General features: G+C 44.6%; 1 protein-coding gene across 1 annotated transcript in view; it reads left to right on the forward strand.

The window, feature by feature from the left end:
• LOC117549790 (neurobeachin-like protein 1) overlaps positions 1 to 18,078 on the forward strand; it is a gene marked incomplete in the record, with an annotated part of 50,886 nt that overhangs the window by 14,988 nt on the left and 17,820 nt on the right. The window contains 14 exon segments of the mRNA XM_034221869.1: positions 564 to 691; positions 797 to 879; positions 3,771 to 3,856; positions 4,476 to 4,869; positions 6,518 to 6,624; positions 8,348 to 8,434; positions 10,873 to 10,956; positions 11,135 to 11,233; positions 11,863 to 12,434; positions 12,655 to 12,787; positions 12,971 to 13,090; positions 13,232 to 13,541; positions 15,354 to 15,439; positions 16,537 to 16,626. Coding sequence (XP_034077760.1) covers positions 564 to 691; positions 797 to 879; positions 3,771 to 3,856; positions 4,476 to 4,869; positions 6,518 to 6,624; positions 8,348 to 8,434; positions 10,873 to 10,956; positions 11,135 to 11,233; positions 11,863 to 12,434; positions 12,655 to 12,787; positions 12,971 to 13,090; positions 13,232 to 13,541; positions 15,354 to 15,439; positions 16,537 to 16,626 — 2,379 coding nt within the window.

The raw sequence follows: 18,078 nt of genomic DNA on the forward strand, positions 1-18,078 counted from the left end.
TACTTGTACTTTCTACTTCTCACATGTTGAACTCAAATACCTGTACTTTCTACTTCTCTCATTTCCCAAACAGCTGGTTCCTTTAGTCTGAATGTGTGTTTGATGCGTGATCATTATTCTTTAGAGTCATTGCGTGCCTATTGATTTGAACACGATCCGTGTATCCATCATTTCCTGGTCTTCTCTAAAGAAGAGGGACCAATGGAAACGTTGTCATGTTGCCGTTGTTCAGCATGGAAACATTCATTAGCTAACAATGACATTATTGTTCTATTAATATAAAGGGAGGTCAGGTACTCTTTAAAGCAGCTGCTAGTTCTGGGTACTTTTTACTGAAGTACATTTCAAAGTTCTTTACTTTGACTTGAGTAAAGAAGTTTAGTCAGTACTTCTACTTTCACTTGAGTTTAAACACGAGTATCTGTACTTCTACTTCTTTTACCCAAGTATCTTGACACATGAGTATGTGTACTTCTACTTGAGTGAAGGATGTGTGTACTTGTGCCCTCTCGGGTAGATAATACTGTAGTAAATGTGTGTGTGTGTGTGTGTGTTGGTTGCAGCTGAAGAGCAAGACGAAGGAGAAGGAGATGGCCGACCAGAGCCAGGCGGAGGAGTTTGTCCGTCACGCGCTGGCGTTCTGCGAGAGCCTCTACGACCCGTATCGAAACTGGAGGCATCGAACCTGCGGGTAACAACGTCCTGCACCACAACAACAACCACCACAACAACAACAACAACGAGGTGTTGTTCATCTTGGTTTGGTGTCTTCTCTAAGCCGTGTTTCCCCCCGCAGGCAGCAGCTGGGCACAGTAGAGCGGAGCAGACAGAAGTACAAAGCAGCGCCGCTCACTGTGGAGTTCGTTCCTTTCTTTTACCGTAAGTTCCCCGTTTGTAGTTCTGCTTCTCACTCTCGCTTTCACACGGTGTCGGTAGGATTCTGGAGAGAAATCTTCAACGATTAGTGGTGGAAGAAGTACTCAAATCAAACTCTAAGTACCAGAGTGTAGGAATACTCGATTTACCTCTGAATTGTAGTGGAGTAAAAATACAAATTAGCAAGAAATTGAAAGTACAAATCCCTCAGAATTGTACTTGAGTAAATCTAGTTACTGTCTACACCAATGTCTACTGCTTTTATACAACAGCATACGTGTTCCGCGTGACAGTTACATTATTTGCAAACACTGTTATGATAGAGCTTGCCGTGTTTGGTTAGTATTTGCATTTCCTCGTTGGGTTTGGATTAGGAAACAAACGATCTCCTCTCCTTGTTCCTCTCCAATCCTCTCCTCGTTCCTCTCCAATCCTCTCCTTGTTCCTCTCCACTCCTCTCCTTGTTCCTCTCCACTCCTCTCCTCGTTCCTCTCCAATCCTCTCCTCGTTCCTCTCCAATCCTCTCCTTGTTTCTCTCCACTCCTCTCCTTGTTCCTCTCCACTCCTCTCCTCGTTCCTCTCCACTCCTCTCCTCGTTCCTCTCCAATCCTCTCCTTGTTCCTCTCCACTCCTCTCCTTGTTCCTCTCCACTCCTCTCCTCGTTCCTCTCCAATCCTCTCCTTGTTCCTCTCCAATCCTCTCCTCGTTCCTCTCCACTCGTCTACTTTTGTGTCCCCTTCTTTACTATCCTCTCCTCTGCTTGTGTCCTCATCTAATTTCCTTGTTTCCTATCTGTTAATCTTCTCTTTTCTCCTTGTTTTTGCTCCACTTGTTGTCGCCTCTTCTCTCTGTTCCTTCCCTTATTTACTCTCCTGGGGGGTATACTACGAAGCCGGATGTTCTCTTAGCGGCTAACTTCAGGTTAACTCGGGGTTTCCGGTCCTACGAAGCTGGTTCTCTTTTTAGCAGGCTAGATCTCCATGGTAACTTATGCTTAGCGGCTAACCTGGTCGGGACCAGGTTAGGTTGCAGGCTAAGAGATCAACTCAGTGAAAGCACTGCCTGCTGACCAATCAGTGCTCAGTGTGCGGAGTTTAAAGCGATCAAGTCATATTACAGGAGAAAGGAAATACAGAAAAGCTGCCGTTGCAGGAAAGACGGCCGGCAAAAATCAGCGACTGAGTGAACGTGAACATGAATAGAATATCACCTCCATCTTCAGAGCAATCTGAATATTATAACATTAGCGTTAAGAAAGCTTACTGAAATATCTGCCACAACATAAGTAACCGGATCAGAGTCACATTAAGTACAGTCCATATCACTTCATAATGTATCATATATCTCCTTATCTGAGTCAGCTGAGCCGTATCTGGCCGTGCAACACTCACAGCGTCACAGACTGGATGCAGAAGGATTATTTTAAGCAACACATTAAGTTGAGGAAACACTGGAGTCAAATGTAATGAAAGTCAGATGGTGTCTTAGACGGGCAGTGATATCATAAACCTGTTAATGTACGCATTCAAACACTTGTTCTGTTCCCAGCTGTGTTCACCTTGCAGGTGCAGCTCTGTGGCTTTGATCCTGGATCAAGTGTTTGAGTCATGGATGTTTAAAGTTTAACTTCTTCATATGTCTAATATTATAGTTGACTTTTCATTCAGGAAGTATGACGCTGCGCTGTCAGTACGCTTCTCCATGTCTGTGATTGGTCGAATGCTCCAGATACCACCCCTCTCATGTGAACACCTAACTAGATAGGACACGGCTGGCTTGAGCGATCCACTTGATAACCAGCGTCGTAGGACCGCTTAGCGAGAGCGCGTATGTTTTGGATTAGGCCAACCGGCTAACTGAAACATATCCAGGTTAGGTTGAACCGGCTTCGTAGTACAGGCCTCTGTTCTTGTTTCCTCTCCTAACCTAGTGTATCCTCCTTATTAACTCTCCTGTTCTTGTTTCCTCTCCTAACCTAGTGTATCCTCCTTATTAACTCTCCTGTTCTTGTTTCCTCTCCTAACCTCTAGTGTATCCTCCTTATTAACTCTCCTGTTCTTGTTTCCTCTCCTAACCTCTAGTGTATCCTCCTTATTTACTCTCCTGTTCTTGTTTCCTCTCCTAACCTCTAGTGTATCCTCCTTATTTACTCTCCTGTTCTTGTTTCCTCTCCTAACCTCTTGTGTATCCTCCTTATTTACTCTCCTGTTCTTGTTTCCTCTCCTAACCTCTAGTGTATCCTCCTTATTTACTCTCCTGTTCTTGTTTCCTCTCCTAACCTCTTGTGTATCCTCCTTATTTACTCTCCTGTTCTTGTTAGCTCTCCTAACCTCTAGTGTATCCTCCTCTTATTATTTACTCTCGTGTTCTTGTTTCCTCTCCTAACCTCTAGTGTATCCTCCTTATTAACTCTCCTGTTCTTGTTTCCTCTCCTAACCTCTAGTGTATCCTCCTTATTAACTCTCCTGTTCTTGTTTCCTCTCCTAACCTCTAGTGTATCCTCCTTATTTACTCTCCTGTTCTTGTTTCCTCTCCTAACCTCTAGTGTATCCTCCTCTTATTATTTACTCTCCTCTCCGATAGTGAACGTTTTAAACAAATACCTCCTTCTGTCCTGTGTCGTGTGGGCGGCTGCTGTGTGTGTGTGTGTGTGTGTGTGTGTGTGTGTGTGTGGTGTGTGTGTGTGGTGTGTGTGTGTGTGTGTGTGTGTGTGTGTGTGTGTGTGTGTGTGTGTGTGTGTGTGTGTGTGTGTGTGTGTGTGTGTGTGTGTGTGTGTGTGTGTGTGTGTGTGTGTGTGTGTGTGTGTGTGTGTGTGTGTGTGTGTGTGTGTGTGTGTGTGTGTGTGTGTGTGTGTGTGTGTGTGTGTGTGTGTGTGTGTGTGTGTGTGTTTTCAGAGTGCTTCCAGGAGAGTGAGCACCTGAAGGAGAGTCTGAAATGCTGCCTGCTGCACCTGTTTGGAGCCATAGTAGCTGGTGATCAGGTAAACGTGGACCACCTGGAGGTTTTAGGTAGACGTCACTGGCCTGATTTCATGATAACACACACATACCTTACACACACCTTATCGTCTCTCTGGGTGTGTTTGAAGAGACACAGACAGTCAAATATTTTTGCATTAAAGTTCACGACCTATAGGTGGGTGTTAACCGATTTGCATTAAAGATCACAAAGTGTACTGTGTGCTGTTTTCCTCACATCGTGCTGCCCTTATTGGATTTCTGAGGTGCTATTTTAGTGTCCTCCTCTTACTTTCCCCTTTCCTCCTTCCTTGGCCTCCAGAGGAACGCTCTGCTGGCCATCTCTCCGGCCACCATGGAGGCGTTGATGCGTGTGTTAGTTAGTGACCAAAGATAACATCCAACCTATGTGTGTTTTGGACAGAACCAGTTTGTTTTGATAAAGAAAATCATTTTCCTGTTCAAACTCTTCAGTCAATAGATCACCGTCCTTAAAGAGAGAGAATATTGTATCGTGATTGGGTTAAAGAAAGCAGACGTCCAGGAGCCGAGACGTCACATTTCTCCTTGGTTATCTGTAGTGTTATATATAGAGTCCTCCTCTTACTAACCCCCATACCTCTCCTCCTTCCTTTGCCTCAGAGGAACGCTCTGCTGGCCATCTCTCCGGCCACCATGGAGGTGTTGATGCGTGTTTTGTCTGACTGCTCGATGGGCAGCTGCTCTTCAGAGGAAGGAGAGGACTGGGACAGCGAAGCCCCCGACAGAAAGGCTCTTCTGACTCTAGCCTGCCTTCGAGAAGTAGTTCAGCGTCTCCTGGCCGCCAGCTCCGACCAGAGGCAGGTGGAGATCGCCTCGGTGCTGGAAAACTACTTCAAGCTGCTGAACTCGGACCCGGCGGCCATCGTTGCTTCTCAACAACAACAACAACAACAACAACAACAGCAGCAGCAGAAACAGCAAGCGAGGGCTCGAGTCCCGACACTCGGACGGCACTGGGAGAGCAGATTCGTGGCGCTGCAAGTTAACATGCTGGGTAATAATAATAAATAATAATATATAATATTTTTATAGCGCCTTTCAGGAAACCCAAGGTCGCTTTACAAGTCGGGTGGGGGGGGGGGGGGGGAGTAGGGGAAAAAAGGCAGACAGGTTAAGGGGGTGGGGGGGGGAAGTAGCGGAAAAATAAACCTAACTATACAGTGGCGAAAGCCTTGGTAAAAAGGTGCGTTTTGAGGGCTTTCTTGAAAATGTCCAGGGTTGGGGCGCTGCGGATTTCGGGGGGGGAGAGAGTTCCAGAGGGTGGGGGATGCCACACTGAAGGTTCTGTCACCAAAAGTCCGCAACCTGGTGCGGGGGGTGGAGAGGAGATCCTGTCCAGATGATCTTAGCTTCCGGGATGGAGTGTGGTAGCGGAGAAGGTCAGACAGGTATTGGGGGGCGAGGGCATGGAGGGATTTGTAAGTCAGAAGAAGGAGTTTATAGGTGATACGGTGCTTGACTGGGAGCCAGTGGAGGTGGATCAGGGTAGGGGCTCCATAGAAAATACAGACCTTTAAGCAACACTCACATGAGATTTCCAGCTGCTGTATGTAGTTAATGATTTCCGTGCAGAAAGGTCAAGTAAAAAAAAAACCTGTAACCCTTTAATAGTACCCAGAACCGGGCTGCACGATTTTGGGAATTAATCTAATTGCGATTTTTCTGACAGATATTCGATTTGTGATATTTGTTTTTAAGCGACCCAACGGAAGTTTATTGTAAAATGCGGCCATGTCTCCGGCTAGGAAGGTCGCATCAACGTGCTCCCGTCTCTAGCGCCCCCGCAGCCCGAGCTACGAGTGAAAGAACTAAACGTACATGAAACTTCCGTTGAGTTGCTTTAAAGTCGAGCTTCAGTTTCAGACTCACCCTGTGATAGAAACACGTGATGGAGCATTACTAACCTGACTCAGAAAGCATCGAGAGCTCCATTGGAAGCCATCTGGAAAGGGCAGGCACTTTCAAAGATACTTGGCAGGTGATTGGATCAATCTGTCTATCACCTGCTATCATGGGCCACTTCTGATTGGTTAACAAAGGCTGGTACATGTGGAGCACAGCACTTCTGATTGGTGTGGATGAAAAAAAATCACATTTGATAATCGCATCATTTAAAATCGATTCATCGTTCAGCCCTAGACTGTTTACATAAAACCTGCACAGTTTTTACAAGACTTTAATCTTGTTTCAATTGTTACTTTATCACCTTATCACTTTTTTTTTGTATTTTTATTTGTACCTGTTTTTCATGTTGCCGCTATTTTTAAATTTGTTAGGTTTATTTATATAGCACCTTTCAACACAAGGCAATTCAAAGTGCTTTACAAGAAACTAAAGACATTAAGAAAATGGCATTTAAAATCAGTCATTAAAAAGAAAAGCTAATAAAATAAACATTTAAAAGAAAACGTTAAAAGTTACAGTGCCGTCTAAGATGTGAATAGTTCAATTAAAAGCAGCGGCAAAAAGAAAAGTCTTCTTGCTGGATTTGAAAGTAGTCAGAGTTGCAGCGGACCTGCAGGTTTCTGGGAGTTGGTAACTGCATAATAACTGAACGCTGCTTTTAACGCCTGATTTTCCACAGGGTTGAACAAAGTTCCATCTTATCTTAAACGTGACTTATTCTCCTCTTGTTCTCCCAGACACCATCAGGGAGATGTTCCTGTGTTCAGACAGACCCGTTCTTCAAGCCATCTTCCTCAATAGTAACTGCTTTGAGCATCTGGCACGCCTTCTGCAGAACAGCAAGGTAACAGCACGGTGCTTTTATCTAAATATAACCTGAGGATTGAGAGTGGCTGGATCTGCCGTTTGATATAATGCTTCTGCTCCAGACCTGGGTCAAAGGGAACGTTATTATTACATCTTGTTTCTGAAACAAGACCAGAAGGATGTTTGTAGTTGGAGTATTTCATCTCCCCTGCAGTCTGTATTTATGTCGTTAAGTACATTTGTATTGTGATACAAGGACTCGCGGTGCAGTAGTTCACCACAACTTGCCGCTTGTTTGCACTTGACTGTCATTCTATAGATAAAGGGAAAAAAGCACCAACGTTTTTTTACGAAAGACATATTTTGTCGAAGATTTTTGTTGTTACAGCAAATAAAATAGAACACTAATATATCAAATCAAATCAAGTTTTATTTATATAGCACATTTATAAACGATGTTTGGTGGAGCCAAAGTGCTGAACATAAAATAAAAATAGCCTACAGACACTTTACAGCAAATACAACAACACAGATTGTTCAGAATATCAGTATGAGAAAAACGACACCCTCTATCCTTAGACCCTCTGTCCTCAGACCCTCTGTCCTCAGACCCTCTGTCCTTAGACCCTCTGTCCTTAGACCCTCTATCCTTAGTCCCTCTGTCCTCAGACCCTCTGTCCTTAGACCCTCTGTCCTTAGACCCTCTGTCCTTAGACCCTCTGTCCTCAGACCCTCTGTCCTTAGACCCTCTGTCCTTAGACCCTCTATCCTCAGACCCTCTGTCCTCAGACCCTCTGTCCTCAGACCCTCTGTCCTCAGACCCTCTGTCCTCAGACCCTCTGTCCTCAGACCCTCTGTCCTCAGACCCTCTGTCCTCAGACCCTCTGTCCTCAGACCCTCTGTCCTTAGACCCTCTGTCCTTAGACCCTCTGTCCTTAGACCCTCTGTCCTCAGACCCTCTGTCCTTAGACCCTCTGTCCTTAGACCCTCTATCCTTAGACCCTCTGTCCTCAGACCCTCTGTCCTTAGACCCTCTGTCCTTAGACCCTCTATCCTCAGACCTTCTGTCCTTAGACCCTCTGTCCTCAGACCCTCTGTCCTCAGACCCTCTGTCCTCAGACCCTCTGTCCTTAGACCCTCTGTCCTCAGACCCTCTGTCCTTAGACCCTCACATCGTACAAGGAAACACTTCCAGAGAAAACCCACAGTTTAAAGGGAACATGAGAGAAACCTCAGGGAGAGCAACAGAGGAGGGATCCCTCTCCCAGGACGGACAGACGTGCAATAGATGCCGTGTGTAAATCGAAGAGATAATACATTTTACAGCATATAGACCGAATGTTAGGAAATGCATGTGTGTATAATAGGAAGATGAATCCACGAGGATGTCAGCTACAATCCTGTGGAAGCCATCAGGGAAGCAGCATGACGAGACCATATACTCAAAGGCAACAATGATTACAATTTAACTCAAGTACACATTCAGGTAGACTATGAAGTAGGAGATGTAGTTAGAACATAATACAATATAGTTAAAAACAGATGGCGAATACATTCGTTTTATCTTGGAGGAGCATTTTGCCCACCGCGCATGTTGACCTCCAACACAGTGACCTCTGCTGAGGGTCATGGCTTTTAACCTTTCAACTCTCCCACACTTACACCATCTCCCCCTCCCCTCCCTTCCCACCTTGCACCACTCCCCCCTTGTTTCTCTTTCTATGAACCCCCTGCTGTGCTGACATGTTTGTGTGTGTCAGCTGGTTAATGCTAGGTGCACGGCGGCAGACAAGGACCAGAAAGATATAACCAACAACAGGTTACAGACAGGAGAGAGGGACACTCAGGTACTGCCGGGAAAAAGACCCTCCTCACCTAACCCCCCCCCCCCCCCCCCATCATCCACCTTCAGAGCCATGTGGCCAATCCACAGCAAGACCCTGCTTTGCCTCTTATAATCATTTGTAATAGAGCGGTGCAGTGACGAGTCCTACAACCAGGAAGTGAGTCAGCATGTCACCACTTCCTGTCCCCTCGTCTCAGAGCCAATGGGATCTCTCCATAGGAATTAGGAAACTAGCTGAAATAAGGTCTGTGGTTGAGACACATTGAAGAGACGGATCACGTTTTGTTCTACATTAAATCATCAGCAGTGACCCCACTGTGATTTCTGAAGAGTTTACGTGTCTGAGAAACTATGGTTGTTACCAAGTGGCTGAATAGGACTACAGAAGTCGCGGAGGACGTCGTACGTCATTACGCCGAACACGTGAACACTCCTCTAAGTTAGTTTCTGTTCTGCCTGAAAGCAAGTCCCTGCCTCCTGCAGACTGTTCAAACAAACGCTTCAACTCGTTCCATTTAGAGCAGGGGTCTCAAACTCAAGGCCCGGGGGCCAAATCCGGCCCGCGACTTCATTTTATGTGGCCCCGCAAGAGCTTGCAAAGAATATAATACGTTTATTATACGGTTACATGCCACTTTACAGAAGCAGGTTGCCCATAAACTACATGTCCCACAATGCATCTCGTTTTGTGACATGCGCACTGAAGAGACTTCTGCTTTCAGACGTAGTTAATTATGAAGTTATTATCCTATCCAATAATAATCCAATTCAGAGGCAATAATGTAATATAATACATTACTTTAAATATATATTACATATTTATATCGTTATAACCGGCCCTTTGAGTGCAACCTTTATGCGAATGTGGGCCCGCAATGAAATTGAGTTAGACACCCCTGATTTAGAGTCTGTATGTTTGAATATGGATCTGAAGTCGGCGTGACGTTGAAGCAGCGACCCTGCTGTAGTTCCTTTATAGCACAATGTTAGCGTTTTGCTTCTGGCCAGTAGATTTATGTTTCGAACATTATAAAAGTAGACATGTGGAGATTATCCGGCTGAACAGAATTCATCACCGGTTTGTTTTCCACAGATCGTATTTTGAGCTATTTTCCTAAATCCTATGGAGAAATCCCGTTGCTTTTTTGTCGAGGGAACCAGCCGCTTCCTTCCGGGTCAACACGTCATCCCTGCACCGCTCTATTGGCTCACTGTAAAACTCGCTGAATCATCAGACCGGTTGTTTGTGTCAGAATCATTTAATTACATCTCTAATTATTTAAAATAACACTTTAACTCCCAGGATGTAGAATTCAGTTTTTTGCAAGCTACAGTAAATATGCCCCTCAAAATATTTCCTGTTGTCCCTCACTTCACTTTAAGATGTGTGAATGGAAGTGGGTTTGACAAATACCCATCAGAAATCTCCCTTTTTCAGGCATGCCCTTCTGACTCCTATCCCGTGCAGCCTTAGGGGAAAATATCACTTAATAATTATGGTACTTTTGCCTATTCTAAAAACAAGATATCGAGTCAAATATTCCTCCGAGTCTTCGAGATGTAGTTTGACTAAGCTAAGTAACCATAGTATTATCATCTATTTAACTCTTGTATAAAATCAGATGTCGTGGAAAAATTATCCAGATGAAAATAGCTACGAAATTCCAAAACCAGAATCGACCCACTTTCCCAAATGACTGCAACGTTGCCTTCTTGCTGTGGAGTGACCACTCTGCCTCTTTCACATGTCATGTAATTTTGATTTAATTGACATTTTGGGTTTTCCTCAAGCATCCCTCACCCCCTCCCCATTGTCCTGGTTTTCTGCGGCGTACTGTGGGTAATGCTATCATGTTGGTGTGTGTTCTCACAGAGTCACCTGGACTCCGTGGTGAAGACTTAAGTGTTTGATTGTTTTGACCACAGTCCCTCTCCAGCTGGTCCAAGGCTCTCAGTTCAATCTAAAGGAAAAGCAGTTCAGAGACATGAGCAGGACAGAGCTGGATGGAGATGTGTTGATTTATCATTTGGCTTGTGTTTGATGGGTTGCATGCTTTTTTTGTGGATGTTTGAGGGGAAATAAGTCTATTTTCTGTGTGTGTACTTTATCTATCGTTAATAATGACAGCAATCAAAAGGCTTGTTATTTTCGTTAAGACACCTTTTGTTTACTGTAACATCTACTGCAGTCTTTCGGTGATTTTACTCACTTTTACACACACACTAATTTAATCAAACTCCAAGAAATCTACTCAGGTCTCCCTTTTATCCCCCAAATAAGTTCCTTTCATCATTGCAAACATTTCACCATGAATGTGGCTTTGACTTGTTTGCATGCAACATTCATCTGGAGCATATGAGAGGAGATTTGTGTCCAATCAACGTACTCTGCAAGGTATACATGGATTTAGTTATTGACAAGTGTGGTTTTTTCTTCAGGTGTTTCAAGGGCGACTCGACTCCCTCGCTGTAGCAACAATCAAAGCCCTCACGACAGTGATGCACAAATCACCAGCTGCAAAGGTAACGGACTCACAGACAGGTAGAAAAGAGCAGGTAGCTTGAAATGCATCCTCTCCTTTTGACTAACGTGACTGCAATTAACAAAAACAACGTTCTTTTGCCTGTTAACTAACAATGAGGTTATTGTCTGCATTCAGATGCCGTTTAATCGAGTTTATGTATTCTTTACTTTCTGCAGGAGGTGTTCAAGGAGAGGATCGGTTACAATCACCTGTACGAAGTGCTCACCTCTCTGGGCCAGCCGTCGCAACACCTCCTCAAAGAGCTGATGAACATGGTGAGAGACGGGGAGTTTCAGGGTGTTTCTCCATCTCGAGTAAAGCTGCTCCAGAGCCACTATTTCAAGCATGCTACGTCATCGAGTGCCGCCGAAGGACTGTTCCAATGTCCAGCATACTTGGAATTCTACCGAGCCCGGCGTACTTCGTTTGGAGACATTTCGAGGCTGCACATGTGTAGATTCCGCGGTCTTAAAATGTAAGGCGGGGCCTCTCATATGACGCACACTTGCTCACCGTTTTTTTAAACCATCATTGGTTGCCTTTAACCTCTTAGAGTATTTATTGATTTGTACTTAGGGGTTTCGTGAAAGGCGCCCTTAAATAATCTTAATCTCTTAAATTATGTATTGAATTGTACGGTGTCCTTGGGTGGCTTGCAAGGCCTCCTCAAAGGTCTCCTATCACGCAAAATGCACTTTTTGATGTCTTTTATACATAAATATGTGTCCCCTGTGCCAGTCGACTCTCAAAGTGTCTGAAAACACAGCCCTTTTGTGCGCCCTTAAATAAAATGTATTATTATGAATTGTTTTGGTGTCTTTGTTTAGCATTTAACCTCTTAGAGAATGTATTGAAATGTACTTGGGTGTCCTTGAAACGTAACTGTTGGTGTGTTTCTGTGCAGGCGGTGGAGGGGGAGCACACCTCCGTGGGGCTGCTGGGCATCAGTAACGTGGATCCTCTCCTCCTGCTGGTCCAGTGGCTCCCTGAGCTCGATTCCTCGGAGCAGCAGCTCTTCACGTCCGATTGGCTGCGGCGCCTCAGCTGTTTGAACCGTCAAACCCGCGCCACGTGTGTAAACGCCGCCATGGTGATGCGAGCGCTTTCTGGATTGGAAAGCCATCAGCGACTAAACCGATCCTGCGCCGAGAGTCTTTTTGTGCTCGTGGGTTCGTTGGGTTCCCAGTCTTTGAGCGCCAAAGAACTCCTGGGACTGCTACGCCTCCTCAGACCTCACGAGTCCAATAAAGCGCACCCGTATGTGGGTCCTGCTCTCAGATCGCTGCTGGCCATGGTGAGGAAGCAGGGCCTGGAGAGTGCCATGCAGTATTTTGATTTGTCGCCCAGCATGGCGGGCATCGTGGTTCCGACGGTGCAGCGATGGCCCGGTGTCGCGTTCAGCTTCATCGCCTGGCTGTCGTTGGATCAGGACCAGCTGGGACCAATGAGCAAGGACAAGAGGAAGCAGCTGTACAGGTGAGCAGCAGATTCAAGATCCAAAGGCTTTTATGCCATGTGTACATACAGTGTCACAGGCTCCTCCAACAGCGCAACACAAGAACACAGACACAATAACACAGACACAATAACACAGACACAATAGTTAAAATAGTGCAAGTACAAAAGTTCAGGTGTAAAGTAAGATTCCCCTCATGTTCTGTTCGTCACATGCAAACGTTTCTCCTGTGTTGTACAGCTTTTTCACCCCCGGAGGGACGGGGTTCGAGGCCTTCATCAGCTCAGAGGGTGTGTTGGTGGTGGCCGTTTGCACCAAGAAGGAGTACGTCACCGTCATGCTGCCCGACTACTGCTTCTGTGACTCCCTCTGGGTGAGTCCGCTTCAACGACCTCAGACATATATTTACCTAACTGGTAGTGCCACTGAAATGTGGAAATGTGGATGATTGCCTGTTTCTATCTGGCAACACAGATTGGACCCTATATTTACAAGATTACAAACGTCTTGCAGACTGATTAAAGGAAGGATATTCCTTCTGCCTTTCTGTCTACAGCACAGCATCGGGGTGGTGCACGTACCGGGGAAGAGGCCTTTTGGACAGAGTCTGGTCTACATTTATGTGGATGGACAGCAGAAACTGTCTGCCCCCCTCAAATATCCCACCATGACAGAGGTGAGACATTTCCTTCACACTTTCTATGAGAACAGATAATACGATAATACTTTAATGGTCAGATGAAGTCTGAAATGCTCCTTGCAATGCTTGTGACAACATTGTGCAAAATGAATACCATGTTCACCCCGTTCTCCTCAGCCGTTCATCTCCTGCTGCATCGGCTCGGCGGGACATCGGACCACCACTCCTCCTCCCTCACAGATCCCAGACCCTCCCTTCTCCTCCGCCTCCACCCCCACCACTCGCTCCTCGCTGGGCGCCATCTTGTCTCCTCAGACATGGGGGGGGCTGCTGGGAGGAAAGCCTGAGTCCGTCACCAAGCTGATCTCTGCAGGGACGCAGGACAGCGAGTGGGGGAGTCCCACCTCTCTGCAGGGACAACTGGGGAGCGTCATGGTGTTCCACGAACCCCTGCAGGCGAGCCACGTGAAAGCCATCTGTAGTGCAGGTGAGGGAGGGGCGAAAGTACACACATCCTTTACTCAGAAGTACACACATCCTTTACTCAAGTAGAAGTACACACATCCTTTACTCAGGTAGAAGTACACACATCCTTTACTCAAGTAGAAGTACAGATACTCGTGTTTAAAAATACTCGAGTAAAGAAGTTTAGTCAGTACTTCTACTTTTACCAAAGTAAAAGTAAAGAACTTTGAAGTGTACTTCAGTAAAAAGTACCCATAACTAGCAGCTGCTTTAAAGAGTACCTGACCTCCCTTTATATTAATAGAACAATAATGTCATTGTTAGCTAATGAATGTTTCCATGCTGAACAACGGCAACATGACAACGTTTCCATTGGTCCCTCTTCTTTAGAGAAGACCAGGAAATGATGGATACACGGATCGTGTTCAAATCAATAGGCACGCAATGACTCTAAAGAATAATGATCACGCATCAAACACACATTCAGACTAAAGGAACCAGCTGTTTGGGAAATGAGAGAAGTAGAAAGTACAGGTATTTGAGTTCAACATGTAAGAAGTAGAAAGTACAGGTATTTGTGTTCAACATGAGAGAAGTAGAAAGTACAGGTATTTGTGTTCAACATGTAAGAAGTAGAAAGTACAGGTATTTGTGTTCAACATGTAAGAAGTAGAAAGTACAGGTATTTGTGTTCAACATGTAAGAAGTAGAGAGTACAGGTATTTGAGTTCAACATGTAAGAAGTAGAAAGTACAGGTATTTGGGTTCAACATGTAAGAAGTAGAAAGTACAGGTATTTGGGTTCAACATGTAAGAAGTAGAAAGTACAGGTATTTGAGTTCAACATGTAAGAAGTAGAAAGTACAGGTATTTGTGTTCAACATGTAAGAAGTAGAGAGTACAGGTATTTGAGTTCAACATGTGAGAAGTAGAAAGTACAGGTATTTGAGTTCAACATGTAAGAAGTAGAAAGTACAGGTATTTGAGTTCAACATGTAAGAAGTAGAAAGTACAGGTATTTGTGTTCAACATGTAAGAAGTAGAAAGTACAGGTATTTGAGTTCAACATGTAAGAAGTAGAAAGTACAGGTATTTGAGTTCAACATGTAAGAAGTAGAGAGTACAGGTATTTGTGTTCAACATGTAAGAAGTAGAAAGTACAGGTATTAGAGTTCAACATGTAAGAAGTAGAAAGTACAGGTATTTGTGTTCAACATGTAAGAAGTAGAAAGTACAGGTATTTGAGTTCAACATGTAAGAAGTAGAGAGTACAGGTATTTGGGTTCAACATGTGAGAAGTAGAAAGTACAGGTATTTGGGTTCAACATGTAAGAAGTAAATACGGTATTTAATAAGGGTGCAGCTTGATCCTCCTAAGTGAGGGGAGGGAGTATTAAAAGTGCTTGTCCTGCTGTTAGAGGATGTTCTTCATTACCTACAGACTTTCAATGTGGATGTGAGGGTGAAGGTGAGAGAGTGTGTGTGTGTGTGTAGGGGTGATTATTCACGGCTTCAGGCCTTTTACTTTCACCGCTCATGATGTTTGAACCTGCAATGTGTTTTTTTTTGGCATTCACAGGTGATCACAATATCATCAAACATCTATGTCTGCCCCTATCGTACACATGTGCACACAGATAAACACACACACACACACACACACACACACACACACACACACATGAATTTGGCGTCCTGGAGAGTATTTAATAAGGGTGCAGCAAGGTCATTATTGTGTTCTCGAGTAATACCAACCCATGAAATTGACCAATCAGAATCGAGTATTCAACGACAAATATATTTTTCTTCTTCTCTCATCCTCTCTTCTGCACAGGTCCAAACTGCATCTCTCCTTTCAAAACCCAGGAGTCAGAACTCGGCGACCTCTCCACCAAACTGCTGCTGCACTACTCGCCCAAGGTCATTGCTCACACTGAGATCACCTGAGATGCATTATTCACAGTTTAGCCGTGTACAAATGTAAATGTATGTTCACACCACATGCTGTCACGAGCCTCCCGTCCACGAGTAGAAGCATCCTTTTACATGTTGACACACACAGACACACACACACACACACACACACCCACACACACACACACACACACACACACACACACCACACACACACACACACCACACAGAGACACACGAGACATACCAGACACACACACAGCACACACACACACACAGAGACACCCAGACACCCACACACACAGAGACACACAGACACACACACACACACACCTCACACACAGACACACCACACACAGACACACAGACACCACACCAGAGACACACACAGACACTCACCCACACACCAGACCACACACACAAACCACACAGACAACTCCACACACACAGACACCACACACACACCAGACACACCCCACACAGGACACACCACACACACACCGGACACACACACAACACACACACCACACACCGAAGACACACAGGACACCACACAGAGACACACACACACAGGAACACGAGACAACACACACACAGACACACACCACAACCACCACAGGACCACACACAGAGACACACACACACAGAGACACACAGACACACACATACACTCACACACACACACACACAGACACACAGACCCGACACACACACAACACTCACACACACAGACACACACCACACTCACACACAGACACACACACACACACAGACACACACTCACACACTCACACATACACACACACAGACACTCACACATACACACACACAGACACTCACACACACACACACAGACACACACACACACACACCACACAAACACAGACACACAGACACACACACACACACACATGAATGTTGTATTACTCCCTTTCTTTCTGGTATTTGTGTATTTTGTCTTTTATCGTGAACTCTTTACTCTCGTGTTTTCGTGACACTGCGCTTGTCCTGTATTTGCCGTATCACTAAAAACATGTATAAAGTAGTTCCTTCTTGCTTTTAGGGTTAATGATCCCTCTAACTTATCGTCTTTTCGTCAACAGGCGTGTAGGAACCCCATCTGTCTGGATCTGTCTCCCAACATGCTGCACGGACGCCTAACTGGGAATAAAGTGGTCAACTGGGATATAAAGGTGGGAGAAATATGCAGCACATTTTAAATATAATAATAAAGCTTTATTTATACAGTACTTTTCATACAACACATGCAGCTCAAAGTGCTTCACAGAGTGACACATCGCAAGTTAGAAATACACAAGAAGAAAGTCCCTCAGATTAATAATAGCTAATCTAAAAAGATTGAATTGATTTATTTAAAACAAGGGACAGTGTATTAATCAACATATTAAGAACATGTAAAAGTACTCGAATTAGCCAAAAGGCTAGTTTTCATCGATAGTCCCTTTGCCAGATGGGAAAGGAACTATTCCTGACATTTGGTTCCTATTTCAGGGTCAATGATCGCACTTTTATCGACGCTTACATAAGTTAATGTTTGTATTACATACTCCTCGTTACCCAGCGAGCCGGGCGTTCCTTTTTTCTCTTTCCTTTCCTCTGGTATTTCAGAGTGCGCACGGGTTTAACAGACAAGCGTGAGCACTCCTTGCTTGGGAGAGAATCGTCTGAGCCATATTAAGACCTCCGTTTTTTTTTTCTAGAGTATAAGGTAGTGTGAAATCTTACCTAAGTTTGATGCGAGAAATTATAAGTGTTTTTCATCGAAAATCCCCTTACCCCTTACTTCCCTGGTGTGTCTAAGGCAGTGATTCTCAAATGGGGGTACGCGGACCCCTAGGGGTACGTTGGGGTACTGCAGGGGGTACGTGAGGTAAAAAGGTTAATTTAAAAAAAGACCATGCATGATTACAAAAATAATCTTAGTGCAATAAGTTACATGGAAAACACAATGTTATATAAAATATTCCTAGAACCACTAAGAGGGTCCTCATATAAACATGTTACATTGGTGTATTGTATTTATAGTTTTTAATAATAATATATCATTTTGTTTATTGGTTTGTTAAACATATTAATTCAATTGAAAAACTCCTTGGAAAAATCTTTTTTTTCATGCATAAAGATGAAAATATCCTTAGTTTGTTGTAATGCATGCATTAAGGAGTTAATAAATCACACACTGAGGGAACATCACTCTATTGTAATTATTTATATAGGCTTTTTCTGTCAAAAATGTCCAGGGGGTCAGGGGGTACTTGGCTGAGAAAATGTTTCAAAGGGGGTACATTACTGAAAACAGTTTGAGAAGCCCTGATCTAATGCCTACCAGACCCCACAAAGCTAGAAGAGCCCGAGGAAATTGGGCTAACACATGCTTCCTCACAAGAACATCAGCTGCTTTCACAAACTCTTTTTACTCAGTACTTCCGCCTGACGCCGAACCCCTCTGGCTCACAAGCACTTTTGTAATTATCACATAAATGGACCCCTGTATACAATTATATCAATTTATGTGCACCCTTAAACGCTCCCATCTTGTGCCCCCCCCCCGCTCCCTGACACACCCCCCCCCCCCCCCCCGAGCGCCTGGGCCCTTCTCCTCGCCTGCTTCATAACACAGCCCC

Source organism: Gymnodraco acuticeps, unplaced genomic scaffold (genome assembly GCF_902827175.1).
Source record: "Gymnodraco acuticeps unplaced genomic scaffold, fGymAcu1.1, whole genome shotgun sequence".
NCBI lineage: Eukaryota > Metazoa > Chordata > Actinopteri > Perciformes > Bathydraconidae > Gymnodraco > Gymnodraco acuticeps.